Source organism: Pholis gunnellus (genome assembly GCF_910591455.1).
Source record: "Pholis gunnellus genome assembly, chromosome: 21".
NCBI classification, from domain to species: Eukaryota; Metazoa; Chordata; class Actinopteri; order Perciformes; family Pholidae; genus Pholis; species Pholis gunnellus.
The window spans coordinates 6,258,116-6,282,765 of NC_136548.1; the positions used below are offsets into that span (position 1 = coordinate 6,258,116).

Below are 24,650 nucleotides of genomic sequence, written 5' to 3' on the forward strand. Positions count from 1 at the left end.
GAGAGGCGAACCCAGGGAAAGAGGAGTAATTTGTACACGGGACTTTCCCCCTCTTAGTCCCCCAAAAGGAGGGGGAAAAGTCGCAATATTGGAAACGAAAAGGAATGAGCTTCTAAGGGCGTGAAAACGTCTGCAATTGTGGATACTTTATATATTTTTATTTCGAAAAAATATGGCCGAGAACGTTCTGGACTCTGGCCCGTCTTCAGCCAAGAGGCCTAAACTCTCGTCTCCGGCACTTTCCGCCTCCGCCAGCGATGGAAATGGTAAGTATTTTTTTAAGATATAATTTGTTACGGTGTTATTCGTTAAGTTTGTTGTTTTTTAGCGGCTTGGGTTAACTTATGGGAGGGAGAAGACGCGGGATTACTCTTCTGTTTTTGTCGTAGCCTGCTAACGCTAGCTTGCTAGTAGTGAGTGTGTGTCGGACGTGAAGAAGAGCTCTCCCAGCTAGCTTGCATGCTAACAGCCATTTTAGCCGGAGGTAGCTGGGTTAGCAATTCAAGCTAACGCTAGGCTAACCGAATGCGGGTGCTCAACTGACGGTCCCGTGTCTAATGGCTACTTTAGTCGGGTTGATAATGTATAATAACTCAATGCCAAGCCAACTTATGATAAAGTTGTTTGTGTCTTATAGTTGTGACAAATTGACAGTCAGCTACAGCGACCCATATTCTGTTATTTGAGTTTTCAAGGCTTCACGCGTCTAAAGCATTCAGTTGTGTTGCCCCATCATAACTCAGACCCTTTCCCAACTAACGTTAGCTACCGTTGGTAGTGTTAGTCAAAGCAGAGGTAGCCGATGGTGGTAAGGCTTGCCTTGTGCGAGAGACACGTTTAGGCCCACAGGTCCGACTGATTGTTAAGCTCAAATTGCCATTGTTGGTTTGTTTTTTTGTGGATGGCGTGTGACAGCAGCTGGAATAGTGGCCCGAGAGCACAACTGTGGAGCATGGACAGCGCCATGTCTTGCCACTGCGATATTAACCAGCGAGTCAAGCTAGCAAGCAAATACTGCTTCAAACAAAACAGTCCATTTAATCACCGAATCATTCGTTTTGGAAATAAACAGCTGCATCTTGAGCTGTCTACTAAGCTAAAGTTGTCTCTCTGGGCAGGTCGGCATCTGTGGAAAGGGACATTTACGGTTTAATCCTCCAGACGTTGCAAACACTTACGTTACCTTGCATGATATACCTTGAGTGCTGACAAGAAAGGGATCTGCTTATAAGGGGTGCAATTTATTGCACTCAAATTGATTTGTCTTCTAAGACTATTTTTGACACTGCCATGCAGTGTTTATAGTTGAGAAGTAAAAGCATAGGACACTTTCAGAAGAATGATATGAGCAATTGTTCCTTGCCTAGTATTACTCTGTGCTTGTACCTCCAAAAAGCAGCTTGTAAATAATGTTTGCTGCTGGTAACTGATTTGTTAATTTTTCAGATTTAGCTCATTAAACGTTAAGGCTGCAGATTATTGTCATTGTTTCATTTTAGATCCATCATATTTTAGCCTAGTTCCAATTCATTCAAATGAAACAATGGCAACTGACCATCAAAAGGGACAATTAGATCAGGTTTTGTACTTTAAGAATTTTATTTTTTGGGGGGGGCAACATCATGTATCTTGTTTGATAGCCTGAGCGGTGTGCCGTTGAACTCTGGATACAGACTGACACAGTGAGTGTGCGTCTCGACCAACCTGGCTCCATTTTGTGGCGTTACTTCTACATCCATTCGTCACCTTGTCTGTACCAACCTGCCTTTGCAGCATGTTGAATCGCTTTACTGTCCAAGGATTCTCCGTGCGAGCAGGCCATGTGGGCGTGTGTGTTTGCATATTTGTTTGTGCATGCAGCTTGACACGCGCAAGTTCTTCTGGATCTCAATTGAAGTTTAGGGCTCAGTTGTGATGGTTATTCATTTCGGAAAATTGTCTATACACCTCTAAACAGCTTTTATCGTTTTTTTACATGTCAAGTATGCTCGTGTCATGCTGAAAAATGAAGGGCTGTACCAGTTTAACATGGCTGTGGCCCTTTTTTATGTTCCCTTTCATCCTTGTCTCCTATCTCATTGACCCTCTCCTCCTAAACTTTGCATTTCTTCTCCATTTTAGATTTCGGCTCGCTGTTTGACTTGGAGCATGATCTCCCAGATGAGCTCATCAGCTCTAATGAATCAGGCCTGGTCAATGGTGGGGACCTCAGCCAGTTGCACACTACTCTGGGAGGGGGACCTGCAGGGCTGGGTCCTGGAGGAGGCAGTGGAGGGCCAGGAGGAATGGGACTTGGACTTGGCGGAGGCCAGGATGCGGTGGCCAAGCACAAACAACTGTCCGAGCTTTTGCGTTCAGGGGCACCCACCTCGACCCACCAAGGAGCCATGGGCAGCCCGGGAGGCCCCAGCGCCATGGGTCAACACTTGGCGAACATGAAGGCATCTCCTGGCCAGGGGCCTCCGCAGATGATGGTCCAGGGGCAGCAGCACCTCTCCCCTCAGCAGCAGGCCAACATGATGCAGCAGCAACAGAATGCTGCAGCTGGAATGATGGGTGGCATGAACAGGGCCATGATGGGAGTGCAGCAGAAAGGCAATAACGGACAGCAGCAGCCAGGCATGATTGGGAGCCAGGTGATGAATGGCTCCCCCAGGATGGGCTTTGGGAATCAGGGGATGGGTGGCAACAGCAACCTGTTGGCTGAGACCCTACAGCAGCAGGGAGCTGGGGGCCAGGCTGGGATGAGAGGCCAGCAACCGGGAGCAATGAACAAGGTAGGGGCTCCTTCAATTAGGCTTTAGATGGCTTAACACTGCATATCAACCGTTTCATTCACTTCTGAAATTGTGATGGAATTTATATACAAAACACGAAGGTTGTAAATGCCATATTGGGTGAAAATTGAAATTGAAAAGTACACACTCAAGAACAGTGTTTTTCTCCTTAATAGTAATTTGTAGAACACGCATTATCTTCCAGTTCGTGCTCAAAACCTTTTTTTTCTGCCCAAAACGTTACTTTTTAAAACCAAAACAAGGATTTATTCAGGCTTATGCTCGGAGTTGAAGTGGCAGAAAACTGCTCTCCCTTGATTGACAGTCCCACGGGAGTGACAGTAAAAAATGTGCAGTGGAAGGCTGCTGCTGCTGCTCAATAAATGTGGTGGAGACACGGCTGTTAGCCATAGAGATCAAAAGCAGTGGGAGGGTTTCCGGGTTAGGTAGAGAAAAGTAAAAGAAAAATGCTGTGGACCCTCTAAAGGGGGAACAAGGTGTACGGATGAGGAATGGATCAGTGATTAAAATAAAGTTCAAATAACTCATTCGGTGTGCAGGAAGAAAAGAGGAACTAAGCATGTCGGATTGCTATTACACACTGCTCGCTACTACCGTTGCTTATGTGGCTGTTAACTTTTGGTTTGCATGGCTTCTAGATTATTTTTGATCATTTAATTACACATTACTTAATGCGGTAACCTGGTCAACTGATTTAGAAGTACATTAGAGGGTAACTTAATTGCACTTGAGCAGTAGAAAGCGCAAGTGGAAAACACATGTTGTTTCGGGAGATGGAAACTCTGGCTTTGAAAGTGTCGTGGTGTGAAGAAATGTCAACAGCTCAGATTTGAGATCTTTGGGGAACACCGAAGGATTGTGTTGCAAAGCGCCACAACGCAAAATACTGTTGCATGTGCAGTTAAAATGCAATCCCTAATAAGATATGCGCAATGTGGTTGCAACAAAGTTAATGCCTGCCGTGTCCTACATCCCTCTCTTCTACTCTTCATATCTCTTCATCATTCTCACTAACTCCCCATCTCAACGTTTTCCATTTTTATTGCTAGATGGGGATGATGGGGAACCCAGGGGGCCCTTTTGGAGGTCCATATACGGGGCAGGGGAATCAAGGTCTGGGTGGCGCAGGGCTGGGCCCTCAGCTGCAGAACAAAGGTCCTCTGGGCAACAGCCTGGCCCAGTTCAACGTGGACAAGAAGAACCAGCCCATGCAAGGCATGGCCGCCATGGTAGGGAACAAATACAAACTCTGTGGATAAACATTTGTGTGTCAGATGCAGGCATGAGTTTTACGATAATTCTTTTACCAAGTTGGGAAATTTAAGTCTCGGCTCAAAATGATTCCCTTGTCTTTCATCTCTTCCATCCTAACTTTCGCACCACTGTGCTGCTCTGAGTTCCTTGTTTCTTTTGACCTAACTTACTCACTCCACTGTTCTTATACTGTTCTTCCTCTCCCCTCCCTACTCAATGGTGCCTTCTGCCTTACCTCTCCCTATGTCTTATCTGTTTACTGCCCTTGTCTCATCCACACCACCCTTTCTTATTCCCCCCCTACCTCACTCACCAGGGCTCCCAGCAATCACAAACAGGTGTGGGCGGTCCCTCTGGTGCACCTGTGGGAGGAGCCTCGGGGATGCTGCCCAACGCTCAGGCTGGTCTGGTTGGTCCCGGCGCCCAGGTCTCGGCAGCGTCCGCTGCTGCCGGAGCACCACCCACGGCTGACCCGGAGAAGCGCAAGCTAATCCAGCAGCAACTGGTGCTCCTGCTGCATGCACACAAGTGCCAGCGGCGGGAGCAGGCCAACGGGGAAGTCCGGCAGTGCAACCTGCCCCACTGCCGCACCATGAAGAACGTCCTCAACCACATGACTCACTGCCAGGCCGGCAAGTCCTGTCAGGGTGAGTTGAAGGGACGCTGCATGCTCCTGCACTCAGTGGATAGTTATGATATGTCCCCATGTTTGACAAGCACGCTTGTAACTGACATCTGTGTTATAAAGGATATTTTTTCTTTTACGTTATAATCAACAAACACAATGAGATCACACGGTAAAGCCCTTAGGTAAACGAGGCAGCAGGCATAATCTATATCTATGGTTCTGGCTACACAGACAATACTTGTTAGTATGTTTATAGTTTGTTTTGGGGTAGCACTAAAAAGATAAAAGCATGAGGTAACTTTGTAACAGTTTTCTGTGTCAGCAGCTCTTTTTGGGTTACAGACAGGCATCTCTAGTTTCATTTAATCTTTTTTTTCCATGACCTCACTTTGTGTTGTTGTTGTTCTCCTGCCTCTTTCCCCTCCCTCATATACCTCTCTTTTCCCCAACTCCGCCTGTCTTTCTGCGCTTTCTCATCCTCAGTTCCTCACTGTGCATCATCGAGGCAGATCATCTCGCATTGGAAGAACTGCACGCGACACGACTGTCCTGTCTGCCTGCCACTGAAGAATGCTGGAGACAAGAGGAACCCGCAGTGTGAGTGTCTGTATCTGACCAAATAGCGTTATAAATTCCCTTTTCACACTACACCGTATGCTAAAATGTTGTCATCATATTGCGTTATCAATTTTATTTATGGGATTTTGCAAATATGTTAATATAGAAATACAATATTGTGATGACAATATTTCCTGGCCTCACTGGAGCTAAACATAATCCATAGTGAACCAAATCATAATATGATTTCTGGCTGAGTTTTTGCATAAATATTCAGTTCCAGGTTTTTTTTATGCTTCGTTTTTTTTTTTTCATATTCTGTTGAGCAGATCAGATGCATTATTAACACTCTCCTCTCTTGTTATGTCCTCACAGCTCTACTCAGTGCAGCCGCTGCAGGTCTGGGCAGCTCTCTTGGGGCGGTACCTGGTGGCCAACCAAGTACTCCCAACCTCAACCCGCCGAGCCAGATCGACCCCAGCTCCATAGAACGAGCCTACGCAGCCCTGGGCCTCACCTACCAGGGCAACCAGATCCAGACCCCGACTGCCCAGCCCAATATGTCCAACCAAGGTTTGCAAGGCCCGGCTGGCATGAGGACTTTGAACCCAATGGGTCAGTTCACTTGCTTCACGCTTTAGAAAGATGTACCTTTCCCTGTTTCTGATAGCACTGATGCTTTAGGCCAGACAATCTTTTCTTTAAAGGACTTGATAGCAGTCAAGTATAGCCAGAAGGAACTTTCAAAGGGCAAGGTATATATCTGTGTTATTAGTAGGGAAAAAAAAGGAATGCAGACTTATGGAGTCCCGTCCTTTCCTGTGTAGGTGCGAATCCTATGGGAGTCAATGGAGGTGTGGGAGCTTCCCCTCAGAGCCAGCAAGCCAGCCTGCTGCAGGATACCATGATGCACCTCAATGTGAACACCCAAGGGTAAGCGGGAACATCTAATTTGGTGGATACCTTAATCACAAGCAACTGTCATAGCTACAGCTGATCAGGGCACACACATCTCTGTTTTTAAAGAAGTGAATCATTAAAATGATGCCCTTCTGCCTCTCCCAGTCTATTGAATGATGCCAGTGGGGTGGGGTCCATGCCCACAGCAGGCCCTCCCTCATCCTCAGGCATGAGGAAAAGCTGGCACGAGGACATCACGCAGGACCTACGAAACCACTTGGTACACAAACTGTAAGTATTAAAGAGGAGCGCCACACTAGTTCTTTGCACGGTACATTTAATCACATTCCTGCTGTCGTTTCATGTTTCTACAAGTGTTTATTTTTTTCTAACAATATGTAAGTGTTAGAGTGTAGACAGTAATAGGCGCTTGGATTTTTAAAAGGTTCAGTTAAGCTGGCTGACTGTCGCCCCAGTTTGTGCCTCTCGCACATAACTGCTAGTAATGTTAGCAAGCCGTCATAAACGCTGGCGGAGAGGCAATGTCGTGCATGAGGATTTTTATTCCTCTTCAGCGGCAGTAAAGTCATCTCACAGACTCGGGACTATATTTGGAGCTTGACAAGATATTTACTGCGGGTCTTGGACGGGCGTGCTGCTTAACCTCGCCTTATGACTTAAAGGCCTTTTGATATCTGAATCTCACCTTGCATTACCATGCTGTAAATTCCTCTATAAAGTAGATCCAATGTATTCCGAGTGACAGCAGGGAGTACGGGATGCTCGTTGTGGGTTGGGAATGTTGTTCATTTTACAATTTTAAAATGTAAACTGTGAAATTAAATAAATAGAAGATATTTATTGCGGACGAACAGCAACGTTAAACCACAATAAACACCAGGGCTAGCACTATGCACTGGAACTTTCCCAAAGTGCATGCACACTCGCCGGGTAATGCCTCATGTAGTGGAGCCGCTAGCCACACAGGTAACCACACAGAAATGCTCTCAAAGACCCCAAAATTGGCTGATTTGTGTTTAAGCAATACTTTGACTAAGACTGGAGTTAACAGTTGGATTTTTTTTTTACTTCCCTTTCTCCTCTTTTTGCTTTCCTTCTCACACCCACAGTGTTCAGGCCATCTTTCCGACTCCAGATCCTGCTGCCCTCAAGGACCGTCGAATGGAGAACCTGGTGGCCTATGCCAGAAAGGTTGAGGGAGACATGTATGAGTCGGCCAACAGTAGAGTAAGTTGCTCTCTCCTTTTCAGCTCAGTGTGTTACAGAAAACAAGGGCGAGATTGCTGGGAAGTTTTCCTGTCATTTTGCAGCTGAAGCCAGCCACTCAAAAGTAAAGAAATTCCCAGTTGTTAGACCTAGGTAAGAAACCCATAGCGCACGAGCTTGACTTGTGAATTACTTCAAGTTTACCGCAGCAGATAAAGCATTTCCTGTTTGTTCATACTGTTGCTGTTGGAGGTCTTCAAAAACAATTACTGTAGTTTTATTTTAACAGTAGATTTACAAAGAGTTTATTTCTACTGCTTCTCCATGTTGGAGAAGTTTAACCCCCTCGCCGCCACATTTCCCTTATCTTGCTCCCCTCTTTTTGACAGGCTGAGTACTATCACCTGCTAGCGGAGAAGATCTATAAGATCCAGAAGGAGTTGGAGGAGAAGAGGAGGACCCGGCTCCAGAAGCAGGGTCTGGGCCTCGGTCCTGTCGGCATGGGCCAGTCCCCCACTGGACTGCCTCCAAGTGAGTGGACATGCAGCATATGTAGACTTTGATGAGCCAATGTTAAACGTGTAACATTTTAGCATCGCTTTGAATCTCCCGAGGGACTGCGGTTTGTCACTGTAGCATTATTTGTGTCATATTGTATGTACTGATGTCCTCTTTTCACTGCATTTGGTAGAACGTAAGGACTCAATTGTGACAGAATGGACTTGCTCATAGCTTGTTTATTGGACAGTTGTCCTACCTGATTGGAAAATGTTAAACATGAGAAGGGGAGTTAACGTGAAACCCATTATTCCTCTGTTGCCTTTGCCATGCGTTACACCTTGTCCAGTGTTTTGTCACGCTTGGTCTTCTCAATAGAGTAGCTTGTGTCAGCCTGTGTCTTGAGTCGGTTCCGATTTTACACACATTATTAATTAACTGCCCCACAGATATTTTTTGTAAGAGACTGCATTTCCAGGTGACTCTGTTCAGTCATTAGTTGCTACATGAGTCCAAATGACCCAGATCTTTTCTGAACATAACCAACAAAAGGATGAAACATTCCAGAGTTTGGACAGACTTCTCCACACATGCTTGTTAGGGCATTTCCACCTCTGCCTCTCTCGTTTGTCGATAGATGACAGCTTGATTTTTTAAAATCTACAGTCTCTGTTCTTACAGACGGTCCTCTCCCTGACCCATCAATGGTGCGACCAGCTGGACCAAATCAGATGGTCAACAGGATGCAAGGCCCAGGTAAAGAACCACTAAGAACCAGGAGGCCGTTTTAATTTTGACACATTTTATTAGTTGTACCAGAGAAAATTATTTTGATTTGAGTCAAAGAGAATGAAACGCTTACACAATAATAACAAACAGCACATGTGCTCATGCATGGAACAACTTAACAAAATACAGTATGTAGTGCGGTTTCCAAATTCAATGTTATGTGTTGTACTATAACACTCTCTGTGTTCTGTCAGGTATGAATCAGTTCAATCAGATGGGGATGCAGTCTATGGGCCAGAGGTCCACGCCTCCTCTCCCCATAGGAGCATCTGGGAACCAGGTCAGTACTGAACACACCCAATTCATCACCTAGTTTTGCTTTTATTATGCCCATAAACACAATTGAACAACAGAACTACTCCACACTACGAACCCTTGAAGCACTTTTCCTTTGTTTCCACTCCAATAGAAATTCTAAATCTTAAGCATTGCCTCTCAAAATAGACGGAAAATGAATTGTTTAAAAAGTAGCTAACAAGAATGCCGCTTTAACCAGTCCAATGATTTGGCAGAAAAAGTTGCATTGGCATTTTTTTTAACCCCTGTCCTTTGACACCTCTAGATGGGAATGGTCGGACCCAGGATGGGGCAGCCTAGCGTCAACCAGCTGCAGAACCAGTATCTGTCCCAGGGACAGTTTCCTGGCTCAGGACCAGGAGTTGGGTCACCTCAGCCTGGGATGGCCCAACCTGGAACACAGACAGGCATGCCACAGGTAAGGTGGCCTCAAATTATACAATTGAGGACTGAGTTAAACAACTTATCATGTCCTTGAACTATACCTTTTAATTGACCCTCTTCCTGTGCACCATTCTCATCCGTGACCCCTCTCTTCACCCCCATCCTCTTCCATCCCGCAGACGCAGATGGGCACTCCTCCCTCTCTTCCAGTTGCTAGTCCTCTAGCACAGCCAGGTTCAGCCGGTGGACCCAGTGGTGTCTCCTCAATGGGGCCCATGGGTCCTCAGAGCGTGGGTGGCAGCGGTCCCAACTCGGTTGTTGGCACCCCTGCTTCCTCGATGACTCCACCTAACGCAAGCCAGCAACCCAACTCCATCCCCCATTTGGCAGCCATGCGTGGCTCACCCTCCCCTGCTCACAGTCGATCTCCCACTCCTCACCAAACGCCCCCCAGACTAGCCGGGTCCCAGACCCCACAGCCGCACACCCCTAATGCATCACAGCTGGGTCCACCTTCAGCCCCCCAGCAGAACCAGCTCAGCCAGGGCCCCGGCTCCAACAAGCCTCTTCAGCAGCAGCACATGGGTTCTGGTTCGACCACTCCATCTCACCCTGGGTTGGCCTCCGGTTCAACGCCGCATGGTGCTCAGCTGCCACGCACTCCGGTCAGTGTGATTTAGCCCTTTAGATACTTGAATGCTTAAACATCGCTTGGTCTTCATCATGAGACCAAACATTTTACCGTTGTTGGTGTCTGGGTTTGTCCCGTGCTTTGCCTGTTTACCTTTCTTTAAAATTAACCTTTTATCTCGTCAGAGTAGAGTCATGTAATTGCTTTTCCACCGTCGTATTTACTATTTCCATGCACCTGAGTTTGTTTCTGTCTCTTTCTCTCTCTAGTTGTCCCAAAAGGGTTCATTTCCAGCGGACAGTCAGGCGCTTACTCCAGCCTCTGTCAGCAGCCTGGACGCTTCCTCCCAGCAGCCACAGTCGAACGCTTCAACCGCCAACCTCGACTCAAAGATGGAGATCAAGCAGCAGGACGATGAGGACGAGAGCGACACCGGCAGCTGCTCCAAAGGAGGAAAGCTCAGTAACATCAAGATGGAGGAAAAGCCTGTGAAGTTAGAGGTGAAAAAGGAGGAGTGTTCTGGAGAGGGAGGTAAAGGGCTTCCCATGGAAACATCAACGACGACGACGCCGACGGCGAGCATCAAGATGGAAGACAGGAAACCGGAGGTAAAGAAGGAGGTGAAGGAGGAAGAGGAGACGTCGGACTCGTCTACAACACAGACCCCAGTGAAAAAGAAGAGTAAGGAGGACTTAAGTTCTTACTTTACTTCTGATCTTATATGCTTAGGGTTACTTTTTAAACAGCTAATTTAGCGTTCACTTTTTTTGTCGTAGAATTCAAAGGTGTAACAGAAGCGGTGTAAAATGATCACTCTTTCATCCCATTCTCCTCTCTGATCTCTATTTCATCCCAGTCTTCAAGCCAGAGGAGCTTCGTCAGGCCTTGATGCCCACACTCGAATCTCTCTACCGACAAGATCCAGAGTCTCTGCCCTTCAGAATGCCTGTAGACCCACAACTGCTGTGCATACCTGTATGTATCCCGCGGAGGTGGAGATGTATTGGTTCCTGTGCCGTGTATGAACTGCACTGTCTCTGTCGGTGTTCACCATGTCGCTGTGCTCTTCTCCTCACTGGCTTTACCGTCTTTTAGTTCCCTAACTTTGTGAGAATTTGTGCGCAAATCCAACATCTCTTCATCTCTTGACTGCTGTTGTTATATTTACCAGGATGTAGTTTCCATACGTCTCTGCTTTACTTGTGTACATGACACATAAAACTGAGCCAAAGGTTTTAACTGCACAATTTAAAACATGCTCATTGTGTTCTTTCAGGACTACTTTGATATTGTGAAGAGCCCCATGGACTTGTCTACTATCAAACGAAAGCTGGATACAGGTTGGTACAGACAAGACCAGGTTTGGTCATTCCTGGGAAATATAATGGACCACGATTAAAGATGAGACAAATTTTGGATGGATTTGGGGAAGATGTGTTTTTTTCAACCTTGCGTTGCACCTTTTGTCATGCTGTGTTACAAAGAACATCATTCTCTCTATTTTATTTGACATGATAGGCAGATTTCTAGCCTGTTTATAAGATGCTCCAATGAGCCAACTGTGTAGTTTGGAACGTTTTTTTTTTTTTCCATTCCATCATCCCGGGCTTTGTGTTTCGGTTGTAGGTCAGTTCCAGGAGCCCTGGCAGTATGTGGACGACATCTGGCTGATGTTCAACAACGCCTGGCTATACAACCGCAAGACATCCAGAGTCTACAAGTACTGCTCCAAGCTGGCCGAGGTGTTCGAGCAGGAGATTGACCCCGTCATGCAGAGCCTCGGCTACTGTTGTGGGAGGAAGGTGAGACGGAGTGCCCGATCAATGGCTAGATGGGTTGAAATGTATGTTGGTGAGGGACGATGTTATTGTGAAAGTCTCGATGCTCAAGGGCAAGAAGGAAAGATGACTTGTTGATTTAAGTGTTTTTTTAATTATTTGACATTGGCCGATTTTCCTTATATTTCCCATTACACTTGTCAGTACTCGTTCTGTATTTTATGGGACCGCTTCTCCTACATCAAGTCCAGATAAAGTTGCAGGCAGTGATGCCACCAAACCCGTTGTTTTTGGTGATGCTCAGCATGTAATCCTACCTTCAGGTGAACAGTATCTTCCTATGAGATATAGAGAGTGCGACTTTGAGAATGTGTCTGGATAAGGTGGTGCGTGTAAATATTGTGCATAATGTTTCAGATGTAGAAATTAACTCCCATCATTGACATCTGAAAGTGGCAGCAGTGAAGATGGTTCATAGCTAAATTTGGCTTTGGGCATACCAGCTCCATATCACATTTCAGTCCTCATTAGATTCTGCTATTTTTGGGTTTTGCAGGCAAATAACAAAAGTGATTGGCCCTTTTTATGAGAGGCTGGTTGAAAGGTTGCTTCTGACAAAAGAGACAAAGCAGAGTAGCCCTTGACGTTACAGTAGCTGTAATAACTTTTTACAAAACTAAGCCAAACATAATTTAGCTCAAGTAAGTAGTTTTTACAGCTTGAATGTACGGTGTTAATATACTATATATATTTATGATGTTACCATCGTTGATGGTCAAGTGATTAATATGTTCTTCAACCTGTTTGTTTTTGTTTCTGCCTGCAGCTGGAGTTCTCTCCTCAGACACTGTGCTGCTACGGAAAGCAGCTGTGCACTATTCCCAGAGATGCTGCTTACTTCAGCTACCAGAACAGGTATGGAGGGAGTGAAATGCCCGTGTGATGAAGGGTGGAGGGACGACTGGATGGATGGATGGATGGATGGATGGATGGATGGATGGATGGATGGATCAGTGAAAGAGGAAGGGATTATAATGGAGATGATTTGGCACTACCAATAACAAAAGCGCACATTGAACTGAATTGTCCGGAGGCAGATTAGTATTCACCTGATTTAATTTTGTTTCCCCTAATGCGTCCCTTCACTTCATGTTCCCCGTTTTTATACCTTCATGTGGTGCCTAAAGCACTGGCATTTTAACAGTCGGTCCTATCTGCTCGCATTCTTTAAGTTGTTCTTGTTGTCATTAAACGGATCTATAAATAACAGCGCAGCGCTTTTTTTTCTCTCTAGTGCCATTTGCGCCTTTGCATAAAGTTATTTGGGCATTTTTCTTTGAGGAACAAGCAGCAATAATGGAAAAGAAAATCCTAACTTAGTTTTTTTTCCAACATGGTGGTCCGCTCCTTTCAGATTCCACACATCATTTATTTTTAATTCTTCCTGTCGGATTCCACACACCCATGAAAACCTAATGTGAATGTGAAAGGACCGACTTTAAAATGAACTGCTTGTATGAATGAACAGCTGAACAGCTGTCAGTGTGTGTATTATGTCCTGTTACCACATCACGTTTAGCTCCTGTTGATTCTGCTCCTGCTCCGTTAGCTCTGATGGTGGTTGCTCATCCTCTCGCGTCTAAACTGCTAATCTGTGCCTTGCCTCGGGTCTCTGCTGCGTGTTCTCTTGGACGTTCCTCTCGTCTTGTCCTTGGCTGTAATACCAACATTGGCTTGCTTTGTTTTTCCTTTAACAACCATGCGCTTCCAAAACCCATCCCCCCCCCCCCCCCCCCCCCCCCTCACCCCTCAAAATCATGACTGGCTGTTGCGATGACGACTTCCTGCTGTCCTGCGCTCCCACTTCCTGCTTGCCCATGTCCTGTACCGATTGGTGACTGCCCTCCCGTGCCGCTGTCTGTGATTGACTGTGCTGCGGGGAATGGTGTAGTTCACCAAAATTTGGGCTTGTTGCTAACAGGTACCACTTCTGCGAAAAGTGTTTCAACGAGATCCAGGGAGAGACGGTTTCCTTGGGCGACGACCCCACCCAGCCGCAGACGTGAGTATTAGTCTATTCAATAAGCAAGACAACAGTTAAAAATGTTTGTATCTATATGAATAGTGATCATCTTGCAGCCATATTCCTGATAGTATTAGCTACTTGTTTTTATTTTATTTAATTTGATAGGTACAGATGACGTAGCCTGTACACAACAGTTCTCTTGTTATTGCTGTATTTTAGGAAAGCTTCTGTTGTATGTTTTTCAAATGAAGATAATGTTAATAATCTATGCTGTAATCACCCTACCAATGAAATGAATCTCTTGCTGTTGTGCTTATAGATGTGATTTACTGTGTAGTTAATCGCTGCTGCACTGCCCCGTTTAATACAGGTGTGTGTCTCCCTTTGTGCGAGCCGGGAGAGCAAACAGTTTTCTGACTGACACCAACAAATACGGATTGCCGATGAATATTTCGTTAGATAAATACACGTTGTGAGTTTTGGAAATTATTACATCTAACTTTTTTTTGAATGAATTTAAAGTCTTATCGCTCTAGAGTTATTGGAAATGTTTAAATCAGGAGTTGGAAACAATCCTACGTACCCACAATTTGAATCCAATTCTAGAAATAGTGTAATAGTAATGCTGAGTGTCCATATCGTTGTTATTTCATTTTGGCAGTGCGACAGTCCACAGTGACGACACCAGTGCCTCTCTGTTGTTCTGCATATTGTAATACTCCCTCTTAATTAATTTCAGATCAATAAACAAGGAACAGTTTGAAAAGAAGAAGAATGACTCACTGGACCCTGAATTGTAAGTTAACTGTCTGACATTTGTCAAATATTAGCATTTGGGAAATAAGATGAAAGCAAATTATTTTCAAGGACCTTGAGTATGTCATTTGTATCTTCATCTCTGTGTCTCCTTTCAGACTTGTTGAATGTATGGACTGTGGGCGCAGGATGCATCAGATCTGTGTCTTGCACCATGAAACAATCTGGCCATCGGGGTGAGCAGCAATTTATAATTCCAGTTTTCCTGAAGGTTCATGTGAAAGTCCTGATGTCATTAGCAAAAAAAATAAAATTAGATGTAATTAAAATGACTCAACCTTTTTTTTTTTTTCATAGATTTGTATGTGATGGCTGCTTAAAGAAGACAAACAAGACCAGGAAAGAGAACAAGTATTCTGCCAAAAGTAAGTTGCAATGCATCTTGTGATTCTATTTCGTTTTATCTTGTTTTTTTGTAATGCTTGGTTATCTCTTTCATACAGGAAACTGATGTACTGAACTTGTGTTAATCCCTCATTTGACCTAAACAATCAATCAATCAATAATAACTGCTGTCACACATTTATCCCATGTCGTCACCATTACAGACTCAATGTAACGAGTAAACCTATATTCATATCTGGAATCAACAGAATACCAAATCAGGTTTCTCATTTTCCTCCCTGCTGTTTTTAGCAGCTAACTAAACAGAAAATGCTCTGCTCTCCCCGATTCAGGGTTGCCCCAGACAAAGTTGGGCAGTTACCTGGAGATACGGGTGAATGACTTCCTGAAGCGTCAGACCCACACGGGCGCTGGAGAAGTCTTCATTCGCGTCGTCCACGTCTCTGACAAAGTGGTGGAGGTCAAGCCAGGCATGAAGTCCAGGTACACATTTGTGTTTCAAATACATGAACAGATTTAGCAAACGTTCAAGCCGGTGTCACCATTTATCATGAAACATGATGGGTTTTTTTAACAGAATTTTATGTAATTTTTGTTGTAATGTTTTAGTATTCAGAATCAAATCAAATATTTGCTTGACTTGAAAGTGAGATCGCGGTACAGAGTAGCGGGTATATTTTCTGTTGCTCTATTTTACAGTCGGTAACTTTAGATGTTTTATGTTCTTGTCTCCAGATTTGTGGACAGCGGAGAGATGTCGGAGTCCTTTCCATACAGAACGAAAGCCCTTTTTGCATTTGAGGACATTGACGGAGCAGACGTCTGCTTCTTTGGTATGCATGTTCAAGAGTACGGATCCGACTGCCCTCAGCCCAACCAGAGGTAAGGACGTCACGATATTAGAAACATTAGAAGTGTCGTCTGTTTTTCTTCTTGTATATGGAATGACTTTTGAAAAGATCAGTTCTAAATTAAATTTCTCCGTTGTGATGTATGAATATTTCCTCTTTCACCCACTCAGGCGAGTATACATCTCCTACCTGGACAGTGTACACTTCTTCCGGCCTCGCGGTTTAAGAACGGCAGTCTACCATGAAGTCCTCATTGGCTACTTGGAATATGTCAGGAAGTTGGGGTGAGTGCTGATTTCTGTCCTATCACAAAAGCTTACTTAAGTCTGTAAATGAATTGTGCTAATTGTGTACGGCCTCTCGTATGTCCTCCTCAGCTACACCACTGGGCACATCTGGGCCTGCCCACCAAGCGAAGGGGACGACTACATCTTCCACTGTCACCCTGCAGATCAGAAGATCCCAAAGCCCAAACGCCTCCAAGAGTGGTACAAGAAGATGCTAGACAAGGCTGTGGCAGAGCGGATCGTGCACGATTTCAAGGTAGCGAGGCAGTATCTTTATTCCTGTATGTGTTGGAGGAATGGTACGTTTTGAGATTGTTGACGGTAGAGCTTATAGGAATGACTAGTTTGGAATACCATCGTTGTAAAACACTAACTTTATTTTCCAATTTACTCCAATAGGATGTCTTCAAGCAGGCGACGGATGATCGATTGACCAGTGCCAAGGACCTACCTTACTTTGAGGGAGACTTTTGGCCCAATGTGTTGGAGGAGAGCATCAAAGAGCTGGAGCAAGAGGAGGAGGAGAGGAAAAGAGAGGAGAACAGCACGTCCAATGAGAGTATTGATGTAAGAATGCTACGATCTGTCAACGAGTTGATATATACTGTATGTATCTCGCTGTGTGTGAGAGAGGTGGTGGGGAAAAAAGGTTTCAGCAGTATGTAATCACCTGAGCTTGTTATCAGGTAAATATTGATATTCCTTTTCTTTGTTGTGCAGGACACAAAAAGTGACAGTAAAAATGCAAAGAAGAAGAACAACAAGAAGACGAGTAAGAACAAGAGCAGCCTGAGCCGCACCAATAAGAAGAAGCCAGGGATGCCCAATGTCTCCAATGACCTTTCGCAGAAACTCTATGCCACTATGGAAAAACACAAAGAGGTAATAAATCGCTCATACTTATTTAAATGCGTGCATCTTATCACTCTGAAGGAGTGGAATGTGTAGACTGGAAAAAAGCTCAATTATTTACTGGATTTTCAAGATTTTACTGAATTCTCACACAAAGCAGAATTGGTTTTTGAAAGACTACATTTCCCATGTCCCCTCATCTGTTCGCCCCTCTCGTTTCCTGTTCTAGGTGTTCTTCGTGATCCGGCTGATCGCAGCACCCATGGCAAATGCATTGCCCCCTATTTCGGACCCGGATCCCCTAATGGCATGTGACCTCATGGACGGCCGCGACGCTTTCCTGACATTAGCCCGGGACAAGCACCTGGAGTTCAGCTCACTGAGGAGGTCCATGTGGAGCTCCATGTGCATGTTGGTGGAGTTGCATAACCAAAGCCAGGACCGCTTCGTCTACACTTGTAATGAGTGCAAGCACCACGTGGAGACTCGTTTCCACTGTACCGTCTGTGAGGTGAGTAGGGGGAGGGTAGTTCTGGTGGTAATGACAAAAATAAATATGTACGTTATTGGACTCATTATGTTGATATAGAATCTGCTATGTATCGTCTAATCAACTATTATTCATGCCATCCCCCACAGGATTACGACCTCTGCATCACGTGTTACAACACTAAGGGCCACGTGCACAAGATGGAGAAGTTAGGCCTTGGTTTGGATGACGAGAGCAGCAACCAGGCTGCCGCAACCACCCAGAGCCCCGGAGACTCCCGTCGCCTCAGCATCCAGCGCTGCATCCAGTCCCTCGTCCACGCCTGCCAGTGTCGAAACGCAAACTGCTCTCTGCCGTCCTGCCAGAAGATGAAGCGCGTTGTTCAGCACACCAAAAGCTGCAAGAGGAAAACCAACGGTGGCTGCCCCATCTGCAAGCAGCTCATCGCCTTGTGTTGCTACCACGCTAAGCACTGTCAGGAGAACAAGTGCCCGGTTCCATTCTGCCTGAACATCAAGCACAAGCTCCGCCAGCAGCAGCTGCAGCACAGGCTCCAGCAAGCCCAGATGCTACGGAGGAGGATGGCCAGCATGCAGAGAGTGGGCCAGCCTGCTCCTGGGGGCAATGGCCTGCCTTCTCCGGGAGCCAATACGGCACCTGGTACCCCTACATCTGTGGGCACGCAGCCGCCTACGCCGCAGACGCCCACCCAGCTGAACATGCCTGCCCTTTCTCAGCAGCAAGGAGTTGGGATGGGCGGGATGGGAGGAATGGGATCACCAGGCCAGCAACAGCAGGTTCAGCAACAAGGTGGTGCCATGCCCCCTCAACACCATCTGCATCAGTTTCAGCAGGTGGGAGGAGCAGGTGGAGGGGGGATGATGAACTCTCCTCAGCAGCAGATGGTGCCTCAGCTCCAGCAGCAGCCTCCCAATGTCCAGCAGCAGCACCCTGGTAGTTTGCCTCCGTACAACCCCAGACCACCTGGGGCTTCCCCTCTCCATCAGTCGCTGGGCAAACCTGGCCTGGGTCCAGCCACGCCACCGCAGCAGCAACAACCCAACCAGGGCCAGGGGCCCATGCCTGGTCAAGGCCAGCAGCAAGGGCCCCCTCTGGCTGCCGTAGAGACGGCCCTAAAGATCCAGCGCCTGGCAGAGACCCAAAGACAGATGGCTCAGGTCCAGGCTCAAGCCCAGATACGTGGCTTGGGACAGGGGGGCATGATACCCCAACATCCCCACCACCAGAACACCCAGGCCCAGATGGGCATGCCCCACATTGGGGCCCAGGGCATGTCCCCCCAGGCTCAGGGAGTTGTTGGCAGGACTATGTTAGATCCACAGCAACAGGGAATGCTAGCGGGGATGCAGCAAGGCGGCCCTCAGTCGCAGTTGCCACCTCAAGTCCAGCAGCAGCTCCAGCAAGTCCAGCAGGGAGGTGGTGGACAACTTCAGCAAGCAAACCAGCAGTGGGGTGCTAGCGGTCCAGCCATGAACCCACAACAAAGGCCAGGCATGATGGCTCACATGGCACCACAGCAGCAGCCAGGAGTTGCTCAGCAGCAGCAGCAGCAAATGAATCAGCAGCAGCCGCAACCAGGAAACCGTGGGCTGATGCAAGTAATGGGTGTACCAGGAGGGGCAGCAGGGGCACCGAATTCATTAGCAGCTGCAGCTGCATCAGGAAATCTTCCCCAGGCAGCACTACAAGACCTCCTGAGAACACTGCGCTCTCCAAGCTCACCCCTTCAACAGCAGCAAGTCCTCAACATCCTTCGTTCCAACCCGACCCTCATGGCTGCTTTTATCAGGCAGAGAGCAGCCAGGTATCAAGGTGGTCCGGGTAGCCCTGGAGGAGCAGGAGGGCCTCCTCAAGGGGGCCCTGCAGGTGTGAGGTTCCAAGGGGCTGCTGGAGTGCTGCCCGGTGTAGGAGGGCCTGGGGTTAACCAACTTGCTAACATGGATGGACAACAGCAGGTCAACGTGAGCCAGCCAGGGATGAACATGGCTCAAGGTGGAGCAGGGGGAGGGAATATGCCCACCATGGCTCAGCTGCAGCAGTTACAACAACAACAGCAACAGCAGCAGCAACAGCAACAACAACAGCGCCCAATGTTGCCTGGCAATCTACAGCAACAGCAAATGGCTGCATTACAGCAGCAACAGCAACAGCAACAGCAGGGAGCAATGCAAACAGGGCAACAAGGCAACATTACCAACATGACTCCGCAGTTCAGAGAGCTGTTGATGAGAAGACACCTGCAGCAGCAGCAGCAGCAACGACAACAGCAGCAGCAGCAACAGCAGCAGCAACAACAACAACAGATGGGAAACCACGGGCAGTTCCAGCAACCTCAAGGACTCCAACAGCAGCAAGGCCAGCAAGGTTTCATGCAGCCTGGCCAGGGACAGCCAGGGATGTCCCCCTCGTCCCAACCCCAGCCTGGGGGTGGAGGCGTAGGGGGTCCACAGCAGCAGCAGGGAGGACCACAGGGTGGGCCAGGACAGCTAGTCCCGCAGCAAGGCTACTCCAACTCCATGTCACAAGTAGCTGCAGCGCTCCATCAAAGGCTCCAGCATCAGATGCAGATGCAGCAGCAACAACAGCAGCAGCAACAACAGCAGCAGCAGCAGCAAAATTCAATGGGTGGGCTTCAAGGACAAGACGGAGGGCCCGGTGGAGGCACGGGAGGACCAGGAGGGCCTCCGCTCCAACCCGGACAAGGCGGACCAGGGCAGGGGCAGCAACAGCAAGTTGGTGTTGGTGGAGGGGGTGGAGGGCCCCCACCGCCACAGACGACCCAAAGCATGCTTCACCAGAACATCCACCAGAGGCTCCTGCAGCAGCAGCATCTTGGTGGGGGCTCTCCAGCCCAGCACAGCAGTCCCATGAGTCCCCAGCAGCAGATGGCGCAGTCCCCCCACCCCCACCACCAAGGACAAGGAGGACTCGGTCCAGCAGGGTCGCTCAGCAGTCAGGTCAGGTCGCCGCAGCCTTCGCCGAGGCCGCAGTCGCAGCCGCCGCACTCCAGCCCGTCCCCACGCATGCAGCCCTCCTCCCAACCTCAGCCCTCACCTCACCGCATCTCCCCGCAGACCCAGACCGGCTCGCCCCACCCGGGCCATCTAGGCCAACATCACCCCAGTATGGCGCCACCCCAGCCCCCTCAACCCCAACAGCAAGCGTTGTCTCAGCAGCAGCCGGGTAGTTCGGTAGATCCCGGTCAGTTCAGCTCGGACCAGAACTCCATTATGTCCCAGCTGAGCGGGATGACGGGGATGCATGGTGGGCCGGGGGGGCAGTCGGACATGTTGGGTGGGAATAACAACAGCAGCAGCAGCAACAACAACCAAGAGCTTGGAACGAACGGTAACCACAACAGTTTAGACCATATGTAGCCTTGACTCCATTCTGTCTTGATGCTCTGATCAGTTGCCCCCAAATGACAAACTGCCATGAAAGGAGAGCGAGGCGGGACTACTGCTTTTGGGGTTTTAGAAGTTTTTATTTTTTATTTAAATATTTTTGTGATGTATAAATAAGAACTGAAGCTTCCTTCCTATGGGAGATGCAACATAAATCTTAGAAGTCAATAAATGAATAAATTAAAACAATGGTAAGTTATTGCTGTTAATATATATCTATATATTTTTGCCAATTGTGTACAAAAAGGTGGAAGGGCAGTGTTTCAGGTTGAAGATATTTCTTCCTTAGTCTATGACACAATATTTTTGGGGACTGAGAATTTTGCCTTTTTATGAATATTTTTAAGATTTTAAATGTGGCTAAAAATTAAAGTTGACACGATGTACCTTTTTTATTGTTTTGTTTTCCTCCTCAAATACCCAGTCATAATTGTATCTATATTGCAGAGAGTAAGTATATTTTATTTCTGAATTTATTGTTTGTTTTTCTTCCCTTAATGGATCGTCATACAAGCATCAACATATCTTCTGTTGCAGGAATCAGTTTTCACATCGATGTACATTTTACAGCGACTGCAACAATTCATATATATAGAATTTATTTTATATGACGGGTGGGAGGGAGGTTGCGTTAAATGCAGTTTGATTTTGACAGGTTTCCTAGTTGGTTTTCTTTTTGTTTGTTTTGTTTTTCACCGGGTTTATAGGTTGGAATTAAGCCTCACAGTGTTTTTTGGGGGAGTGGGACACTGACTGTGGGTTTGGTTCTATGTTTTCTGCAAAAAGAAGAAAAAAGAAAAAAAAAAGGCCAGATCCGCAGAACAAATCCTTGCACCCATGGGCCACCTCTCCACCCTCCATGTCCTATGAATGTGCACCACACCTTCCTTATCCTGACTCCCCCCCCCCCCCCCCCCCCCCCCATCCCCTGATGAACTGTTGATGTCCACTCTTCTCGCTGTTAGAGGAATATTGTGCCCCTGTTTGAAGCGGGCCGATATTCAGAGGTTGCGCGTGTACATAATATTACAGCCTTGTTTATGAACTGTGACGTGGAGAAGAGGTCGATAAAGTTGTCTGTGTTTTGGGCTGCAGAGGTTTCAGATAAATCCAGCCTGTATCTCCCCCCCTCAACGGTTTCTCTTTCAGTACTTTTCTCTTCCCCTTTTGTTCCTCATCCTCATGACTGTCCCTCAACCACAGGATTTAACTCAATGTTAGTACTGTACAAAGTAAGAGATGGTGGACTTAGATACTGTTTTTGTAATGAAAGTGAAACATGTAAAAAAACAAACTGTACATACTTTAAGAACCTTACGAGCAGATCAATTATTTTCTGCTGCATCTTTCCCCCTCTTGTTTGATTGGATATTTGCTGTATCTGTAAAAAAAGAAAAAAAAAAAAGAAGACAAAAAAACAACAACAAAAGTACTCCTGAGCTACTGTACAGTATTGAGATTCTTTTCTAAAAGGTACAGTGTAGGGTGTGGTAGGTCACAAGCACCAATGCGCCTTTTCTGTGTATTTTTGACAAGGTTTTCGGGAGGGAGGGGTTATCGCGACAAGACACACACCTGAACAATCTGAAAAGTTAAGACGTGAACCTGCACGATGTTGGGAGACCAGAGGTGTGATCTGAAAGAGTTTAAATTTGGTCATTTAGCTTTTTATGGAGAGGACTGAAGACACAATATTCACATGCTCACTATTTTTCTCAAAAGGTTGGGCTTGCTGGGTATACGGGGGAGGGGACGCATCAGAACCAGGTGGCAATATATCTCGAGACTTATTTTATAAGAAAAAAAAACAAGGAAAAACTGTCTTTTATATATAGATATATTATTTAATTTTATTTTTTGGAAATAAAACTTGAAGCTACAGGAATTATTAGATAAAAACATGTTTTGTTTTGTATTAAAGATGTTATGGTGATGCAAAAAGACACTGCAGACAGTCATTCAGTTTGCCCTGGGGGAGGCCGTGGAGTATATTATACCATCCTTTTTCAGAAGTGTTTCATGTACATGAATATAGTTGTAAACATACTGAATCACTGTACAAACTGATGGCAACTGAACAAATAGTTTTGTTTTTAATCATTTCTTCTCCTACAAAGAGACTGGAAATAAGACTATTTAAATATTCGTTTAGTATTCAAATGGAATCTTTGACCACTTTTTCGTTCCTCTTGTTAACAATTTTTGGTGCTTGCTGAGAGAAAGCAAAAATAACTATTGCTCCATTTTCATTAGTTTCTTTTTTTTCTTTTCCTTTTTTTAAGTTATTTTGGTGGTCTGATTGTTTTTTGCCAATAAATTAATTGTACAATAAAGTATGTTTGTACCATTGGAAAAATACTCAATTGTTGCTTTGTTTTTCACTTTTTAGTACGATATTTTCTGCAGACGAATAAATGAATATATAACATCTGAGCATCACTTGATGGAAATTCATGGCATTTGTAATTAAGTTTTACATTTTCTTATTATGCAATTAGTTTGAATTAGACTTTGAAATACACCTGTGTTTACCTCACCCTTCCCCCAATATCTCCAAATATATTACGATACACAATTCCTGACACAACTGCATTAGTGACTAGAAACAAGGATCTTTGGAACGTCAATAAGCAACCGAACAAGTGATTACAATAATATTAAACATGAGCAACATTTATTTGAGTTATTCCCATAGAAATATTCTACACACAGTGACACTTGGTGGACTGGAACAGGTGATGTGCAGGTTAACGTCTCAGTAAAGTGCGAGGTCCTTCGCTCGGTGAAGCGGCACAAGCGCGACCACATCCCGGTGCTTGTTCTGTCGGCTCGGTGGTTATCACAAACCGTATAAAAAAAAAACTATTCTGCTCAGTCATCTGCATGACAAATACACAGGTACCTTTTAAAGAATAAATATACATTCAGGTCAATGTAGAAAAAAATACATGTACTGTCCCCCTCCATCTTCTTCCCCTGTAAAGTCTGCTCATATTTCAAGTGTTAATAGCATCAGTGCAGAGCATTCAGACATAACCGAGACCAAACAAGCTGGGGGAGTAACAGTGAATGTGTGTGTAAAGGAGAGAGCGAGAGAGAGAGAGCGAGGGAGAGAGACATTAGCCCTAAAAGCTCCACAGACAAAACAACAAAATTATGCAACATCAGGCACTTCCGTTCCCTGCAGCTTCATTGTCGCACGGAGACAGTTTGGAGATCACGAGACGCTGACCCGTCGTCCTCGGCGCGGCGTAAACAACTTTGCGGACCAATGGGACGCCACTAGTTCAGGAGATTCCACGGACATGACACATCACATCAGCTGCTGTGTCCACTGGGCAGGAAGCCAGCAGGGTTAGACCGATGCTTTCCAGGCAGCAACAGGTTTCTGTTTCTTTCAGATGGAGTTTTCTCAGTTGTCATGAAAAAGTTGATTTTAAAATGTCTGATATCTCATTTTTATACTAATAGTGATCTATTGGTGTGTCTGTCATCATAATGTCTTCATATTATCCTTTTACTTGATTCTCATGCCACAATAACTTGAGATATGCAACATCGCCCAGTGAACATTCACCTGCTCCGTCTCTTTGAGCCCACCTCACATAATCAAATGATAATTCAGCGCTATGAGGGGACTGTGTGGCAGTCCTTTTCGGTGCATTCAAGTGTCTCTGGGAATTTCACATCCCACGCTTAGAGCAGTGGTTCTTGACTATTGTCTATTTGTCAGCCCTTAATCGATAGGTTCACATGTAACATAATCTCTCAGGATCTCTTAATTGCCCTGTATGAACAGGAAGAATGATTGCGTTG

General features: G+C 46.1%; 1 protein-coding gene across 4 annotated transcripts; it reads left to right on the forward strand.

The window, feature by feature from the left end:
- ep300a (EP300 lysine acetyltransferase a) lies at nucleotides 1-23,227 on the forward strand. Of its 4 annotated transcripts, none has more exons than XM_079182330.1 (32): nucleotides 1-266; nucleotides 2,122-2,777; nucleotides 3,848-4,027; nucleotides 4,369-4,699; nucleotides 5,164-5,283; nucleotides 5,614-5,853; nucleotides 6,066-6,171; nucleotides 6,304-6,429; nucleotides 7,269-7,386; nucleotides 7,755-7,896; nucleotides 8,545-8,619; nucleotides 8,847-8,932; nucleotides 9,215-9,367; nucleotides 9,513-9,998; nucleotides 10,234-10,645; nucleotides 10,821-10,939; nucleotides 11,241-11,304; nucleotides 11,591-11,766; nucleotides 12,569-12,657; nucleotides 13,724-13,804; nucleotides 14,139-14,240; nucleotides 14,508-14,564; nucleotides 14,683-14,760; nucleotides 14,882-14,949; nucleotides 15,262-15,412; nucleotides 15,665-15,811; nucleotides 15,951-16,064; nucleotides 16,158-16,323; nucleotides 16,467-16,634; nucleotides 16,788-16,949; nucleotides 17,149-17,430; nucleotides 17,559-23,227. In XM_079182330.1, exons 1-32 carry the CDS (start codon nucleotides 173-175, stop codon nucleotides 20,805-20,807), a joined length of 8,598 nt encoding a protein of 2,865 aa, XP_079038456.1. In that variant the 5' UTR covers nucleotides 1-172; the 3' UTR covers nucleotides 20,808-23,227. The 4 variants fall into 4 exon arrangements, with proteins under 4 accessions (XP_079038456.1, XP_079038457.1, XP_079038458.1 ...); XM_079182331.1 differs by having other exon boundaries at nucleotides 5,164-5,277; XM_079182332.1 differs by lacking the exon at nucleotides 14,139-14,240.
- Nucleotides 23,228-24,650: the final 1,423 nt, after the last annotated feature.

Bases quoted from the DNA above. Each gene is read 5' to 3' on its own strand.
- ep300a (XM_079182330.1), top strand. From the start codon at position 173: ATGGCCGAGAACGTTCTGGACTCTGGCCCGTCTTCAGCCAAGAGGCCT. The intron at 9,999-10,233 runs GTCAGTGTGATT...TTCTCTCTCTAG, and splicing joins CTCAGCTGCCACGCACTCCG to TTGTCCCAAAAGGGTTCATT. The intron at 15,413-15,664 runs GTACACATTTGT...TCTTGTCTCCAG, and splicing joins AAGCCAGGCATGAAGTCCAG to ATTTGTGGACAGCGGAGAGA.